The 17,397-nt window shown below is 57.0% G+C and overlaps 4 protein-coding genes across 4 annotated transcripts; 3 read left to right on the top strand and 1 right to left on the bottom strand.

Moving 5' to 3' along the window:
* Nucleotides 1–527: 527 nt before the first annotated feature.
* Nucleotides 528–1,973, top strand: PG985_011815 (uncharacterized protein; the record flags this gene model as incomplete). The annotated part of the gene is made up of 1 exon (XM_066831582.1): nucleotides 528–1,973. The coding sequence occupies one exon, from the start codon at nucleotides 528–530 to the stop codon at nucleotides 1,971–1,973; it is 1,446 nt and encodes a 481-aa protein (XP_066679632.1).
* Nucleotides 1,974–3,435: 1,462 nt separating this feature from the next.
* On the top strand, nucleotides 3,436–6,515 carry PG985_011814 (uncharacterized protein; the record flags this gene model as incomplete). The annotated part of the gene is made up of 6 exons (XM_066831581.1): nucleotides 3,436–4,491; nucleotides 4,524–4,887; nucleotides 4,964–5,712; nucleotides 5,800–6,165; nucleotides 6,250–6,378; nucleotides 6,402–6,515. 6 exons carry the CDS (start codon nucleotides 3,436–3,438, stop codon nucleotides 6,513–6,515), a joined length of 2,778 nt encoding a protein of 925 aa, XP_066679631.1.
* A 1,952-nt stretch (nucleotides 6,516–8,467) lies between these two features.
* Nucleotides 8,468–9,140, top strand: PG985_011813 (Minor allergen Alt a 7; the record flags this gene model as incomplete). Its single annotated transcript, XM_066831580.1, has 2 exons — nucleotides 8,468–8,494; nucleotides 8,553–9,140. 2 exons carry the CDS (start codon nucleotides 8,468–8,470, stop codon nucleotides 9,138–9,140), a joined length of 615 nt encoding a protein of 204 aa, XP_066679630.1.
* Nucleotides 9,141–10,832: 1,692 nt separating this feature from the next.
* PG985_011812 (uncharacterized protein) lies at nucleotides 10,833–12,194 on the bottom strand (the record flags this gene model as incomplete). Its single annotated transcript, XM_066831579.1, has 1 exon — nucleotides 10,833–12,194. One exon carries the CDS (start codon nucleotides 12,192–12,194, stop codon nucleotides 10,833–10,835), a length of 1,362 nt encoding a protein of 453 aa, XP_066679629.1.
* Between the last annotated feature and the right edge of the window lie 5,203 nt (nucleotides 12,195–17,397).

Here is a 17,397-nt window from a genome sequence, read left to right as displayed (position 1 = left end):
GAATGCGTGAGTGTGAACAGTAGCCTACCCCTTTCTGTCTATATATAGTGATAAGTAGTTTTACATTGACACGGGAGCACACCATCTCCACAATCGTTCTACTCTAACTATGCGGTGTCACCGGAGACAGTAGCAGAGTTAATACTGCCAGTTGGGTGTGGTGGCAACGAGCATTGTAACAGTGGCGGCAGGTAGTATAATTAATGATATCCACCGAGCCACTAGATCTGGAGCTCTTTTCTCACATTTCGAAGTTTGGAAACGGGAGGTACTGATATTTTCGCCAAGCTCGACTATCGGCCGGTGAAACGGCATCAGATCTCGTATCTGCTGGCTTACCCCTGGCTAGATATGCAAGTACCAGAGCGAGCAAGCTTGCATCCCTGGAAGCACCCGGTATTCCGGTGCGGACACCACGCCTTTACTAGCTAGCGGTGACCTGGAAACAAACGGAAGACTAGAAATTTGACTCAATAAAACTGCTACCTACAGGTTCTTTCACAAGTGTTGCTTCAGTCACTTCCATAATGGTGGGTACAAATGCGCTTACGGACCCCCGGTTGGCTACCTGCAAAAAGGAGGTTGGCAATGCTTCGCCCCTCGGGAACATCACTTCCAGCCTCGCTCCTCCGTCGGACACAGAAATTACAGTTCCCGCTTCTCCTCCGACTGTGCCATCGTCATTGACAGAGGCGGCAACTCCAAAGACGCCACCGCCCGACGGCGGCCGCGAAGCCTGGCTCGTTGTCCTAGGCGCCACGGTCTCGGCAGTGCACACGTGGGGTCTAGTCAACTCCTTCGGCGTGTTCCAGACCTACTACGAGCGCGAGCTTTTCGCCGCCGCAGGGCCGAACAACCACCCTTATGTATCCTCCTCCGCCATCTCCTGGATGGGGTCCGTTCAGGGTGCGCTCCTGATGATGGGCGGAGTGGTATCGGGCCCGCTCTTCGACATGGGCTACCTCCGACTTCTTCTGCTGACCGGCCACGGGCTCGTGGTCCTCGGCATGTTCCTGACCTCGGTCTGCACGCGGTACTACCAGTTCCTTCTCGCCCAGGGCGTCTGCGTCGGCCTCGGCTGCGGCCTGCTCTACCTCCCCGCCGCCGCCGCCGTGGGGCAGTGGTTCGAGAAGCGGCGCGCCCTCGCCATGGGCGTGCAGTCGGTCGGGTCGCCCATCGCGGGGGTGGTGCTACCCATCATCTTCAGCAAGCTGCAGCCCCTAGTCGGCTTCGGCTGGACCACACGCATCATCGCCTTCATCCTCCTGGCCCTTTCCGCCGCCCCCCTCATCTTCCTCAAAGCGCGCATGGACCCGGACCCGGACCCGTCACGTAAACGCCGCGCCTTCGTCGACTGGACCTACTTCCGCGACGCCCCCATCATGGTCTTCACCGCCGCCATCGTCTGCGCCTTCCTCGGGCTCTGGGTCCCCTTCTTCTACCTGCAGCTCTACGCCCTCCGTTTCGGCGCCTCCTCCTCCGCCGGCGCCTTCTCGCCCTCCTACCTCGTGGCCCTGCTCAACCTCGGCAGCGCCGCAGGCCGCGTCCTCCCGCCCTGGGCGGCCGTGCACGCGGGATCCCTCAATACCATCCTCGGCATGACGGCGCTGTGCGCCGCGACGGGGTTCCTCTGGCTGGGCCTCGCCCTCGCCCGCAGCAGCAGCGTCCCGGGCCTCGTCGTCTTCTCGGTGCTCTACGGCGTCTTTCAGGGCGGGCTCGTTAGTCTGCTGCCCAGCTCCCTCGTGCCCCTGACGCCCGACTTGGGCAGGCTGGGGACCCGCATGGGGACTAACTATCTGTTCTCGGGGCTGGCGGTCCTGGCGGGCACGCCGGTCGCGGGGGCTATCTTGGGTCAGGGGGCGGATGAGGCGGACTGGAGGGGGCTGATTGCGTACGCGGGGGCTACGCTGGGGGCGGGGTCGGTGTTGATGGTGGTAACTCTGCTTCTGCATAGAAGACAAAAGAACTTATAGGTGAAGTTTGGATTATTCAGGGGCTCACCTAGGTGACGGGCATCACGATTGAGTCGCGAATGGAAATGTACTAAAAAGGGGCATTTTGGACGCGATGTCAAAACCCTGCACCGTTCATGGCGGCATCCAGCAATGGCCACAATGCTCGGTTTCCATTCGTGTAGCTCTTATGGTTAATGGGTGCTCTCTCTGTATAAGAAAGCACTGTGAACCAATTGAAATACCCCTAATGTAAGGTGGTATCGACGCAGGCAACCAAAGGAAAGCGTAATCACCATCTCACGTGAGTGGTACGCCCCCTGCGGGTCATCCATCAGGCCGACTCTGACATAAAGGCTTTGGTGCACCCCCTAAATGTTACAATTTTCGCTTCCTCCGTCTGAACTTGTGGTTTTGATATCATAAAGATTGAGAAGCCAATATCGCATTGGTGCACCACAAAATTACTGCAATGCGACTTCTGTTTCCAAAGACACCGGTTATGGTAATGGCCTGCGTGCATCCCAACGCCAATTGACACTGAGAGCCTCCAGCGTTCAGTAGCAGCCAATCATCTCACGAGAGTCTCCTGAGCAGATTTGGGTTGGAGGGCATCTCAATGGCTTCGAAAGGTACACCATTTGAGCAGCTTCGCCGACTGGCTCGGGAGAACTTCACTTACTGCTCGCAAAAGGATGAGATGCTCCGGCCGGTCAAACAAGCTAGCATGCCGCTAAAGCGTTCTTCGTTTGAGCGTCTCCCGCCCTTTGCTGGTTCTCTCCCTCAGTCCCAACGACTACAGTATGCGGGGGTAGCTACATGAGCCTACCCGTACCCTGCATACGCCATGCAACGTTCCAATTCCAGAGACACGGCTCGATGGCTTGTCAAATCGCGGCTAGGCTATTGGCTTCACGAGTGTCTCCGGTGCCCTCCTTACCGATGTATTCCGTCAATTAGGTTCAGCCTGCATGGCCGAACGGGCTAGCAGGACTACGGGGAAGCCAAGGGGGCACAGTTGGCCACGGCATGCCGAGTCGACAGCTCAGCCAAGGGAGGGGGCAAAGAAGGGAACTGACGATCCAATCAACAGCAACTCAAGCCGGCCTCTGCAGGAGGGAGCTCGGGTGATAGTCCCACGAGGTCATGGCCGTGGACCAATCAGACCAGAAAATGGCTCTATCTCGAACCTTGTCTTGGAAGGGTGATCGACCCCTCACCCGAGGTAGGCAGGTAGGCGAGCTAGTCGCCGTTGGCTGCATGGGAATTAACTCATGGGGCAAGACATTGGCGCTGCTACGAGCTCTCTTCTGATATACTACTCAGTCTCTTCATCAAGGGGAAGGCATTGCAAGACCACACCATGAAACGGGCAATACGCTATAGGTTGGTCTGATATGAAATGCGAATTCGCCCAATTGTCAGAACTCGACTACACCAAACACCGGCGTTGAGAGAGTGCTCCGAGCCCATCTTAGCAGTCATGGGAGACGACGAGAAAGAAACGGTCCGCAGAGGGGGAGAGGAGGATGCGATCTACTCAGCCCCAACAGAAAGCAGCAGCGGGGATCAAGCGAACATGGAAACCGGAAAGGAAAAGGCGGAAGAGCCCGAGATCGCCAAGATCGTGCACGCCATCGAGGAAGGCCAGCCCGTGACGGCAGAGCAGCACCAGCGCGTCGCGGCGCACTACGGACGCAAGGCCGAGGCGGACCACCTGGCCCCCTCGTCGGACGTGGAGTACATCCTGGACCAGCTCGTGGGCATGAGCGAGGCCGAGGCGGTCGAGATCCTCGTGGACGCCATCGCGCAGCACGCCGACGACCCCAACTTCCCGGCGGCGTCGCTGGCGCGCATGCGGCTCCTGGTCGCGGGGCCCAAGGCGTATTGCAGCGGTGGTGCCCCTGAAGGAGGAGGAGAGACCGCCACTGCCAGCCCCGTGGTTATGACGGAAGAGGACTACGCCTTCGACCTCAAGACCGAGGCGGCCATCTACCACCACCACTCGCCCTACCCCGAAGTCCGGTCCGTGACGCGGCCGGGCGACGACGCGACGACGCCCGTCGAGACGGCGCGGGCCTACTTCCTGGGCCTGTCCTTCATGGCCGGCATCACGGCCGTCAACACCTTCTTCTCGCCGCGGCAGCCGGCCATCGACATCTCGCCCGTCGTCATGCAGCTGCTCATCGCCCCCTGCGGCCTCTTCCTCGCCCGCGTCCTGCCCGACTGGGGCGTCACCGTGGGAGGCACGCGGCACTCGCTCAACCCGGGCCCCTGGAGCTTCAAGGAGCAGGTCTTTTGCTCGATTATTTTTACGATCGCCAATAACGCGGGCAACACCTACTACGTCTACCTCGTGCAGAGGCTTCCGCAGTACCTCGGCAACACCTGGGTCACCTTCGGCTACGAGATCGTCCTCGCCCTCTCCGTCAACTTCTTCGGCATGGGCTTCGCCGGCCTGCTGCGCCGCTTCGTCATCTACCCCATCAGCTGCCTCTTCCCCGAAGTCTTCCCCGCCCTGGCCCTGAACCGGGCCCTCGTCGAGCGCGAGCCGACCGCCGCTTCTAAAAGAACGAGAACATCCACGGCTGGACCGTCTCGCGCTACCGCTTCTTCCTGACGTGCGCCCTGCTCATGTTCTTCTACTTCTGGGTCCCCAACACGCTGTTCAAGGCGCTGCGCTCCTTCAACTGGATGACCTGGATCGCGCCCCAGAACTTCACGCTGGCCATGGTCACGGGGTTCTGGGGCGGCATGGGCTACAACCCGCTCGCCACCTTCGACTGGAACGTCGCGGGCAAGGGGGCGCTGACGACGCCCTTCTTCAGCTTCGCGCAGCAGTACTTTGCCCGCTTCGTCTCGGGGCTGATTATTATTGGCATGTACTGGGGCAACATGTACTGGTCCGCGTACATGCCCATCAACAGCAACGAAGGTAAGCTACTTACCTATTCTCCAATTCTGGCTTCGAAAACGGAAGTATACAGGAGGGCTGATAAGAACCCACCCAGTCTTCGCCAACGACGGCAAAAAGTACAACGTCACCAGGATCCTCGACACGCAGACCAGCAGCATCAACATGGCCGCCTATCGCGAGTACGGCCCCCCTTTCTTCTCGGGCGCCAACGTCTTCGGGCAGGGCGGCTGGTTCGCCTGGTACCCGCTGACGCTCTTCAGCGTGTCGATCCAGCACTGGGAATCCCTCAAACGGTCCGGCGCCGAGATGTGGCGCGGCCTGGCGCAGTACCGCCAGCGCAAATCCATCTACGACAGCTACCACGACCCCTTCTCGCGCCTGATGCGCGCCTACCCCGAGGTGCCCGACTGGTGGTTCCTGGGCGTCCTCTGCATCTCCCTGACCTTGGGCATCGTCGCCCTCGAGGTCTGGCCCGTCCACGTGCCGTGGTGGTCCCTCTTCGCCGTCGCGGGCGTCAGCGCCGTCATGCTCGTGCCCGCGACGCTGCTGCGGGCCTCGGCCAACGTGAAAATGGACTTCAACGTGCTCTTCCAGCTGCTGGGCGGGCTCTGGTTCCCCGGCAGCCCCGAGGCCCTCATCCTCGTCACTGCCTTCGGCCAGAACTTCGACGAGCAGGCCGCCGACTACATCGCCGGGCAGAAGATGGGCCACTACGCCAAGATCCCGCCGCGCGCCGTCTTTCGGGGCCAGGTGCTGGCCGTGCTGATCAACACGTTTGTGTTTGTGGGTATGCTCGACTGGATGGTCGTCAACTTTGACGACGGCACGCTTTGTCAGTGGAACGTAAGCGCCCTCCTATCTCTTCTTCATTCTGGTATACCCTGCCAGTCTGGACCTTTTCCCGAGACAGCAAATGCTAATGCCAACCAGAACGCCCAACACTTCGTCTGCGCCAACGCCGTGCTCGTGTACGCCTCCGCCATCGAGTACGGCGCCTTTGGCGTGCGCAACATGTTCGCACTCTACCCGATCCTGCCGTGGTGCTTCCTGATGGGCGGCGTCGTCGGCCTCGTTTGGGGCCTGGCCCGGCGGTACGGGCCCGCGGTCCAGGCCTGGGCCCGCCGCCGGACCGCGTCCGAGGGCCGGTTCACCGCGTACCAGCGCTACTTCTTCACGCCGCTGTCCTACCTCTGGTACTTCGACCCCGCCGTCGCCCTCAAGGGGGCCCTGAACTGGACCGGCGGCAACAACCTGTCGTACGCCACCAACGCCATGTACATTTCGTTCTTCATGATGGTAAGTTGTCTTGACCCTCCTCTCCCCCACCCCAAGAGCAAGCAAGAAAGCAAGAAACACCAACTAACCCAACCGACCGCGCAGTACTACGTAAAACGCCACTACGGGGCCTGGTGGGAAAAGTACAACTACCTGATCGAGGCCGGGTTCGGCGCCGGCATCGCGCTCAGCGCCATCCTCCAGACCTTCTCCTTCGCCTTCACCGACACCGACGTGCCGCCCTGGTGGGGAACGAGGTGACGACGGCCGGCGTCGACTACGTGGCGTACAACCAGAACGCGTCGCTGCTGGCGGTGCCGGCGCAGGGCTACTTCGGGCCGCCGCCGGATCAATATCCCATGAAGTTTTGAAAAGGGGATCAGGGGTGTGCAAGCAAAGCAAAGTAAAGCAAAACAGTTTGTAATTGATGATGGAGCAAGACCAATACTTCGTCGTCTTCTTTCTCCTCCTTAACTCCGATGTATCATGTAGTAGTTTCTATCTGTCTCAGCTTGGGAGCTGGTTGGGGCGGCAACGACCTCGCATTGTAAGGCTAACTAACCTAGGCCCGTCTGGAGTGTGCATGGCATGGCTGCTGATGGAGCGAGCGGTCAGCTGCATGACTCTCCACATGTGGAATCCTTCGCATGATTGCTAAGCTGTTTGAAATTCAATAGAACGGCCACGATGGCGTCGTCCCGCCCCGATCTTGAGGAACGAAGCTTGATGGAAAGAAACAGAGGGGGCGCCTTTGGCCCCGGCGGGTGCGTGCCTGGCTTTGCCAATATTAGGTTAGCCGGCTATCGGTGAGAGACAGCCGAAGAACAAACCACTAACCTAGGGGGAAGGATGAGTTTTTAACTGGGGCCACGGTCGACAGAGACCAGAAGGCCTGTTTAGTACTTGTCCCCCCGGAATTACTCAATCGGGCGCAGGTTAGCAATGACTTAATAAGCCTTACGCGACGGGGGCTCGTAAGCAATTATTCAGCAGTCTGGCCTGCGAATCTCGCTGTCTCGAGGCAGGCCCCCGGGCAGGCGGCTCCATTCTTTATGTCATGCCATTCGTCGCCGCACCTCTCAAGATTGTTGTGTTGTGCAGTTCTCTCCAGAAGTCTCTCGAGCGCTCTTCCCCAGCCCCCCTGTCGGCTTATCGGGTTATGTCGAGATTGTGCCTGGCACTGAGAAACAGTCTTCTGGTTCCCAACTGACTCGCGGGGCCACTGTAACGACGTCACCTATTGCCTTTTGTGATGCTCGATTGCATACTTCCAAGGCATCATTGTCCAGCCGATGGACAATCACTCGGCTCCAAAAACCCGGAAGAATTAAAGGAAATGTCGAGGAATGGGGTCTTTCCATCGATTTTTCCTTTCGGCTCGTACCAGAATAGGCAGATAGCATCAGGTACCGGCGAGACCAGCTGCAGTTGGTTTTTCTGTTTTAGCTGCACGGACGGACGAAGCTCAATGCTCAAGGTCGCGGCGGGTGGGGCTAACAAGCTGCGGGCCAGCCACCCCGCTAGAGAGCTAAAGCACGATGGCGTGCTGATATCATCAATTGTAATCGCAGTGTAAGCTCTTTCTAAGGGCCTGGAACTCCGCTCTGGCAATATGGAAAATGTCGTTGCATTGCAGGCATCCCGTCTGCAGGCCCCAATGCAGTTGGTTGGTAAGAGAGCACGGAGTCGGTCATTCAGGGGAGGTACATACGCATCTCAACCTCTCTGTTGCTGTGCTGCGAGATGTGAAGAGGGCCGTCTGCCGCTGCTGCTGTGGTGATGATCTGTCATCATGATGAATCTCTTGTAAATCCGTCCTCCACCTCGGTAGCAAAGCATGCAACGGTCGGTTGCTACGGTACTTCCGGCCACAGCTCTCCACATTGGGGGACCACCTGCAGGCACTAGCCCGTCCCGTTGGCCAGCAAGTCGCTAGCCATGATGCATCTGGGCCTTCTTTGTTTCGAGACAGAGGTCTCTCGAGAATCTCGCTCGAGCTCCATACCTCCCTGCCTCTTGCGGGCAGTCACTCCAAAGCAGATCCCCATCTATCCACATCATCCATGGATACTCCCCTATAGAAAACGATGGAATGGTCTAGCTTAGGTTAGGTTGTCTGCAGGTGCAGTGTGTAAAGTACACACATCCAGGTGATGTTGCAGCCGCCCCTCCTTTGGCTCTCCCGGATGTCCAGAAGTATTTAGATCCTGCCGTGTCCCTCCCCCATCCTGTCTCTGATTCTTCTTATTCATTCCCATACTCCTCCCAAAAACACACCATCTAGTTTCATATACCCTCACAGCTTGTGAAGAAATCCGTCAAGATGGCCCCCAAGATCGCAATCGTCTTCGTAAGTGTTGCCCACCTCTCCTCCATGGCTCGACAACCCCTAACCATTGTCGCTACAGTACTCCATGTACGGACACATCCGTACCCTGGCCGAGGCTGAGAAGCGCGGCATCGAGAAGGCCGGCGGCACCTGCGACCTGTACCAGGTGGCCGAGACCCTACCCGCCGACGTGCTCACCAAGATGCACGCCCCCGGCCAGAAGTCCGACATCCCCATCCTGACGGACCCCGCCACCCTCGAGCAGTACGACGGCTTCCTGATGGGCATCCCGACCCGGTTCGGAAACTTCCCCGCGCAGTGGAAGGCCTTCTGGGACAAGACCGGTGGCCAGTGGGCCTCGGGCGGCTTCCACGGCAAGTTCGCCGGCGTCTTCATCAGCACCGCCTCGCCCGGCGGCGGCCAGGAGTCCACCGCCATCGCCGCCATGAGCACCCTCGCCCACCACGGCATCATGTACGTGCCCCTGGGCTACAAGAACAGCTTCGGCCAGCTCACCGACATGAGCGAGGTCCGCGGCGGCTCCCCCTGGGGCGCCGGCGCCTTCGCCGCCGGCGACGGCTCCCGCCAGCCCTCCCCCAAGGAGCTCGAGGTCGCCGAGATCCAGGGCGAGCAGTTCTACCACGTCGTCAACAAGTACGTGTCATGACTGCATGGCAGCGGACCTGAGGCCGCTTCCTTGGGTAATACTGAGAAGAAGGAGGCCGCCGCCGCCGGCAACACTTCTTCGGGCGCCCAGCAAGACGCTGGGGCTAATGAGCCCAAGGAGAAGAAGAGCAAGGGCGAAGGCCCCTGCGGTCTCCCCAAGAAGTGTGTCGTCCAATAAAGTCAAATAGATTAGCGAAAACCATAAATAATGATTCCCTTTGATTTCCCAAACCAAAGCTCTTGCCTGCTCGACCGATTGATGTGTGACCTCCTGTAGTGGCTAGTACTTCCTGATAGTGAGTCTTTCCGCAGTTGTGACTGGCATTGGAATGATCGATAATAATTATCCCTCTCGCTCAAGTTTTCTTTACATGACAGAAGGGCGGAAAGTGAGCTGCGATGCGTGGGGTGAATCGATGAAAGATATCAATAGGCCGTCAACGGTTCACCCTTGCTTATGCAAAGATGGATGTAGCCGTGGCAACATCTCTTCCCGCTGATAGGATCATATACGGTGACAGAACGCAGTCCTTACAGACTCTGGTGTTAAGTCATCATCCCTATCCCACTTGGCGTTATCACACCGCACTTTACGCGGGCCCCTCAAGCCAGATCTAGGGGACAATTACATTGTCCGAAATCAGGTGGAATGCTAGGGATCTCAACGACTTATCTCAAGACTCATTATTTCTGATCGTGATCCAACTAGGCTCATTCTATATACTGGTGTTCCATATCAGTCTTCTGCTACTGACCACTCCATCGGTAAGTTCACCACAGTAAGAGTCCCCAACCACCGTGGCTCCTTGCAGCCACACCAACCTCGATCCAAACTTTGGACCATCCATGTCCGTTCATCAGCTATCGCGAACACGAACTTTCGAGTCTGCCCTTCGACTGCAGAAGGCTGCCCTCGCTTCCTCTGGCCGAGACGTGAGCAGCCGAGCGAGCCCCTGACCTTCGCCCTTACTGCGCGACAGCGGCCAAACATGCACAAAACGTGGCAACCCGAAACAGCTACATACATGCCGTCTAAGGAGAAGATGGGTAGCCCCGGTCTCGGGAAACCCCCCTTGAGGACTGACATCCTCACCCCTTACTTGGAACGTTGCTCCACGTGGGGACAAGACATACACGAGCAACAGCAACAACAACAGAACTGGATATCCAAACCAAAATCACCCGAGATTCATTATAGGCAACAACAAAGATTGTAAGATGGCGAAAAGGATAAGTGGTATATATCGTTATGTACTCGGAGCTGCACTCATTATTCAAGTGGTCTCGGTTTCCCCCGTTCATCATCGGAACGCCGTGGAAGCAAGCCGCAAAGCAAAGGCAAAAAAGGCTTCAATGCTTCGCTCCCGTTGGAACCCCCACCCTGTAAACGCCTAGCAGCTTTGAAATATTGCAACCAGAAGTTTGTAAATTACAGAAGCAATCCCCCCGTTTTTGCTCTCTGTCGTCATGCTTGATACATCATTCCCTGGCAAGGGTGATGGATCAGCATATATGTATGTGCTCGTTCTATAGTCGAATCGCGCAGTTTTGTCTTTTAGACTGTCGCCTCCGACAGTGAGTAGACTTCTGCATCTGTGGCGAAATCCCCTCGTCCATTCATCGTACTACCGCAGGTCTGCCACATTGGTCATGTCGCACTCGTGCCGTATCTCATCGTCCGACGCTCGTACGTTCAAAAGGACTCATGTTCCCTCCCCGGGTGAGCACTAGAAGGCTCGACCACAATCTGCGGTAGCTCCCGAATCCGCAGACTGGGCAGCTGCGGCACCCCTCCCACGCCTCGCGTAGACCGCGTGGACAATCTGTTCGTATTCGCCGCCGCCGCCGGCTCGTTAACGCCGCTGAGGCGCCGCTCGCTGAGGTCGCCGCCCTCGCCCACGCTGTCGACCATGTCCGCCACCTGCTCGTCCAGGCGCCGGTCCCGCTCGACCGTCGGGCCCATGGTGCTGTACTCGGGCGGGGGCTCGTTGAAGTTGACGGGCGTCGTGGCGCCCGACCTCGGGTAGTTGTTGTTGTCGTCCAGGCTGACGTCGTCGTAGCCAGGGGGGTCGTGCGGGGGAATCTCCGCGTCGCCCAGGTCCGCCTCGTCGATCAGCTCAGGGCTGGAGCCCGCCCGCGACCGTGACCGGAAACCGCCGCCCGAGTACTGTGCCGACAGCCGCTGCGGCGTCGTGGCGCCTGACCGCGTCATGCCCGGCGAGTTCTGCGGGATGTCGAGGTCCTGGGCGCTGTCCCAGCTGAGCACGGAGCTGGCGCTGCGCTGGCGGTGGTGCGTGGAGAGCGAGGGCGAGTTGACCGACAGGGCCACGCTCGCGGCGTCGGACAGCAGTCCCATCCTCTCGCTCTCCTGGCTGTTGGCGCGCAGCCGCGTGCCGTCGTGGCGGGCTACGCCCAGATCCGCATAGCTGACGCTGGAAACGGCTCGTTGGCGCTGGGTCTTGAGGCGGTCGTGTTCGGCGCGCAGCTCGCTGATGACGCTCGAGTTGCTGGCGGCTCGGGCCCGCTGCGAGAGCTCGGCCAGCGCAACCGTGTCGCCGCGTGCCCTGGCCTCTCGCCTGAGTCGCCGGCGTTCCTCCCTCTCGGCGATTTCGGCCCGCCTTGCTAGGCGGATCTGATATAACGTTTCCATCTCGACGTCACGCAGGTCTTCTTCCTCTCGGTCCGTGGGGTGCTCCAGGACCACATCCACGCCACCTCGGTCGCCCTCCCGACCCAACACTTGCTCGTTCTCGTCGGGCTTGTTTCGGTAGGCGGGCAGGGTCATGATGGATCGTATCGAGATATTTCGGTTGACTTCACTCTGGCGTTGATTATGGGCCGCCACGGCGGCGTCGAAATTGGGAGGCACATTGCGGGTCGTCATTCCCGATTCCTCAGCATTGCCCGTTTGGTGGTAGCCGCTCTTTTTGCCAAAAGGTTTCGAGCCTTTACTCCGAGTGCGCCCCCAAACGCAAATCATTATGAGTGTGAGGACTACGGCAGCCGCGACAATTCCCAGAATCTGGCGGAAGTGGTGTAACGTGTTAGTGGCCATGTTCTATTGCAAGCACATATTGTTGACGACTGAAAGCAAGAACTTACCAATGGGAGTTTCGGTTTACTCGATTCCTCAAACTCTCTTCGTAAAATGTTTGGCGTTTTCCCACCGGCGTCGATATCGTTGCCGGTTTGCACCGGAATGCCTATTCGGTACAGCACGGGCATCTTGTCGGTGATTGTGCAATATATTAGTCGGCGACGCGGGTTTGCGAGCTAGGTTGGTGGTAGTTAGAAAAGTAGCTATCCGGAGCGGGGCGTGGAGGCAACCGGCGTGCCACAGCTCTCTTGTTGGTGTCGTCGTGTAATTGATTGGGGTGGTTTTGGTAGGTGGTGGTGGTGGGAAGGCGGTATAGCGGGGGATTGGATTGCTATGACAGCCTGCGACAGCCCGATCTTTAACTATTGAAAACCGCGATATTAGGCATGACTGACAGCAAGCAGCACGGATGGAGACGACGTTGGATCCTCGGAAGGGAGATGGATGTTCATGTAAAACACAAAACAGCCGATTTAGAGATTACTGGTAAAGTCAAATGACAAATTAGTGTGTCGTGGGAGAAAAGGTGGGAAAAGAGAGGTTGGCCTTCGGAGGACTGCCTAGGAGAGGAAAGAGGGACGACGTGGAGTAAGAGAGAAAGAGGTAAGGTAAGGTAAGGTCGCACCTATCGAGAGAGGCTGAAATGTAAGGGCCATATCTCGGCAGCGATGATGCGCAACAGAGACACAGAGTGGGATGGCTCAGATGGTGCCTCGCAATGCGTCCCCAGTTCTAGTCGTCAGCCGTTGGCCTTGACTGGGCACTCCAGCACTAGAGTAGGGCCAAGTTCTCGTGCGGTTGGCTGCACCGAGAGATCGACGCCCCATTCTGCCTAACCTCGCTTTTATGGTGGAGGGGGTGTGTGCCTGGAGGGGCTTGGGGGGGTGTTGTTGTTCGTGTTCACTGCTGTACGTCGCTTTCAAAGGGAACGGCCAAGCAGCAGCATCTGAGCGCAGGGAAACCAGGGAACCGAGACGCCACCCCTCCAATGCTCTGCTGCTGCTTGGCTTGGGGGCGCACTCGGTGGTTTCTAGGCTTCTTCTCCAGGTCTTTCTCAGCAGCCATCCCGGGGTGAGTGTAAGGGTAGTACTTAGATCAACTAGATTCGCTTGGCGTTGTACAAGTGACCGTCCATCTATGGTGACATGGGGATATACGGCCCCAGACAACCTACATACACGATGGGCCATGGGATTTCCTCTGCAGCCACAGCCAGAGAGAACTGCCGTCATGTCATGTCTCTTGAGGTTCTACTGCATCAATTCAAATCTCGGGCATATCCGCACAGAAACACCAGTCAGAAAGCACGGCAATGATCAAACATCTCGCGACTGTATGGGGGATTTTGCCAATATCCTTGGGTCTGTTTTCAATGCCAATGCCAGCTGATGTGACGGCACCACCAGGGGCCACCATGAAATCATGATGTGGGATGGAATAGTGGTGAGCGGGCGTGCTATAGCGGGCAGCCACTTAACGGGGGCGCAGGATACCAACACGACACGATATCGATTTGCTGGGATCACGCTCCTCCGAAATTGACGGCTCGACCTGGCGTGTTCTGGAACTCGCGGTTGGCTTGTAGGTATTGATTTCCAGCTTCCAACGTTGGGTGTAACTCGCTCGCTACAAACTGACTTGCAGGGGACTTTACGGGCAACCAACCGAGCACGGCATTCCTGGTGTACCACCTATATGTAGAGAACGGTTGACTCAATTGGCCAAGTCCAGGCAGGAGACAGGACATGAACATTGCATGGACCTTGCTGCTCCAACACGAATTGACCATCGGCGATACTGCTGCGAAGAGAACATCATCATTGCTCAGGTCAACTTGCCAACTTGAATTGGTCCAAGGAACCACCTCACTTCGGGGACTTGGGGGGCCTTACTAGCCCGCACTAGCCAGCAAGTACCTCAGCACTAAGTGGCCGTGATTGCCGCTTCCAGCACCCCGAAAAGAGGCCTAGGTTAGTGAATACGTTCTTCGCTTCGGCATCTCGTCCCCGCTTCCCTACCAAAATAGAAAGTAGGAGGACAATAAATTGACGTGTTGGGTTGGTGTCGTGCTGGGCACTGGAGAACCTAGCATCGGCTGTTCCCTTTAGCATCGCGGTTAGCTTACCGTGCATCTGAGCATTGATTAATTTGCCCGCGGTCCTGGGATTGATTGATTGACCACTGACCACCATGCATGCACTTAATCAATGATAAGGAAGATCCTCTCTGCATCTGCCTTCAAGTCCAAGTAATCGCCGGCCTGCTATAAGGTTACCTGCAATGCAGGAAGAGAAAGGAGGGTTTTATCGTATGTAGGTTATTTGCCTTCCTCGCTGTCAGTGTGTGCGGGCGTGCTTACCCATCTCCACGGCCGGCCAGCGCTTAGAAAATCTCTGAAGGAAGGTATGGTATTCCATTCAATGCAGCAGGCTGGATGCGCCTCCACGAATCCCATGTTTGCTGTCACTGTCAGGTCCCCTTGGCATGCGGGCCTTACACCGCACACGATTTCTTGGGGCTTTCTCTTTCTCTTTCCTTTCTATCTCTCGTTATGGTTGACCAAACTCATTTTTCACTCTCTGTGCCTCATTCTTGCAGGGTCTGTCAAACCGCAATTGGGTCGAATTTCCGGTCGCGTTTCTTCAAACATGAGGCAGTGGAGGCTTGACAACCCAGTCTTTTGCCTAATAAGGTTGATATCTGCACCAGACCGGAGGTCCAGAGAAAACCTGCCGTGGGGCAGTGGCTGGGGCCAGCTCCCGACCCTTGCCAAAGTGAAGAGAAAAAGTCACCGCCCCGATTCGATGCACGAAAATCTCGGTGACCTTCCCTGTTTTTTCCAGATAGCGCGTGGCAGGGTAACAAAACACAGCAATTGTATCGTGGCAGAGCATATGTACGGTCAGGACTCAGAAGCATCAGTGTGCAGTAGGGACGCATCGCATTACTGTGCATGCTTTGTGCTTTGCTCATTCTGCTCAGTCGGTCATATTCGTCATCGCCATCTCTTGTGTTCGTCGGTCGCACCGCGTTTCGGCTTGCCCAGTTCGCTCCCTTTTTGATATACAAACTTATCAAACGTAAGCTTATCGTGACAAATTCTCGGGTCTTGCCCTCTGGCAAGGACGGACGGCGACGTTGTGTCTCTCGCTTCGATTCATGTCTCTGATCCCTTATCTGTACCTTACATACAAAAGAGCGACGGGCTCTCGGTCCCTCATCAGGGGCCCACACCTCACTTCAGCTGGCCCCGGATGAGGTCTTAGACATGCAGCACGCCACGAACCAATCAACGGGACCGAGGCACCACAGCTCTGGCAATTGCAGCTCTTGGTGTCCATGCTTTTTTGCTGGTTTTTTGCTTCTCGCTGACCGGTGGCCGGTGACTCGGCGGGAGACCAGAGAGACACAACTGATGAGCTGCCCAATCTCGGGGAAGTGAACTCGAACTTGCAGCTTCTCGGCATCGCCCTCGGCCTCCAGATCCTCTCCGGCCACGTTCAATTAGAAGCTGACATGGATTACGCTGCTGAGCCGCGATTGATTACCTACTATACCTCATAAGGCTGATCACGAGAAACCTTCTCCACAAAGAAGTGGCTTAACATTTACAGGTAAGGTCACTCATTAGATTGCGCAGAGGGGGGAAGCTTTGGACTCCCCCGGCCGCGCCCAGACAATCTGACTCGTGCGTCAGCAAAACGAGTACCACAAGCAGCGACGTGAATGGTAATCGTCATTTCCGCGTCCCAAGCATTGCAAGCATTGGGTGTTGGGCCGGCGATGAGCATCTCGTGAGACGAAAGAACATGACTTGCGGAGCTGCCTGTAGCACCCGACGTACCTAATTTAGGTAGATAATGGGCAAGTCGGCCCGCCACACTGGACTCTACCTATACTTCAACTATGTTTGTAAGCTGTGAGTAAGTAAGAATGCATGCCAACATAACTGCATGTAAACGGCCCCAGGATCGCAACCGGGACATATTAAAACACCCCGTCCCGGCCAAACGACGGAGGTGCGGAGTGGACCCAATTGGCTGATGTGGTGCCCAGTTCCTCCGAGAGTAAGTATGTCACTGTCCTTCTCCTCAAACGCGCCGACCCGGGTGAAAAGCTGCTGCTGCGCCCACAGTGCAGTGTGGCATTGCGTCTGACCTATATACGTGAGGCGAGGCGCAGGATGCACTTGGCTTGGTTCCCTTCTTGCTCCATATGACAATGCATACGACTCTGCGAGTAAATACATGTGGCTAATAACTGTGAGACCTGATACCACATGATGTGCATGTGCATTCCCGTGGTTTCCCTTATTTTCGCACTCTCTCCTGGCTACCATGACGGAGTTTGGGGGCCACCTTTTTATTTCAAAACAGAGGCGCAGCTGGCAGGCCGCGCCGATGAATTTCTTAATTGATTCGGGTATGCGAAACAGGAACGGTGCATCTTCAACGGGCGGATCCTCCGGATTCTAGGCCCTGCCTCTCTGGACAGAGGCGGGTAATGAGTGAAGGAGGATGGGATGGGTGAAATCTTCCCGTCAGATAGATGCGGCGCAGGGGGGTTCGTTTTTCTTTATCAAATTAGACGAGCAGGCCTCTTTCTGGATCCCCCTCCCTCCCACACAGGTAGCACGTGGCCCCTCGGACAAATCCTCCTGCGCACATACGCGCCGCCGCTTACACTCCTTGGGGGCCAGAATGGTAGGCAGGCATGGATGTTGTAGACGACGTTGCAGACTACCTCCCTCGGTAGCCAGCACCTTCAAGGATGGAGGAGTCTTCTACCGCTGATGCCGCGTCTACCTCTTCGTGTTGAGCCCGTAGTTCCCGGGGAAACGTCTACAGTTGAGCCGCGTGACCATTGCCCACTGATACGGAGATAAGATAGAAAGCTGCTTTCAGAGCTCATCGCCATATTCTATCTCACTTATCGTCGAAATTCATTCGAGAAAATGCTTCCACGTGTAGCCGTAGTTCTTGCTTCTAGAGGATGGCACAGTACACCGTCGCGGATTAGAGTGCTTACGATCTTGTTAGTTGGGCAGGAGGCAGCCTAGCATCAAAGACATTGACTACCGACATAGCCGAAGGATGGTAACCTCGCTGGCGTGACTGAGTACTACCCAGAATCACATGGTATTCCCGCGCAAGCCCTCCTT

Source organism: Apiospora marii, assembly GCF_038362585.1.
Source record: "Apiospora marii strain CBS 49790 chromosome Unknown utg000009l_segment0_segment0, whole genome shotgun sequence".
Lineage (NCBI taxonomy): Eukaryota > Fungi > Ascomycota > Sordariomycetes > Amphisphaeriales > Apiosporaceae > Apiospora > Apiospora marii.
This window is presented reverse-complemented; position numbering and strand designations above follow the sequence as displayed.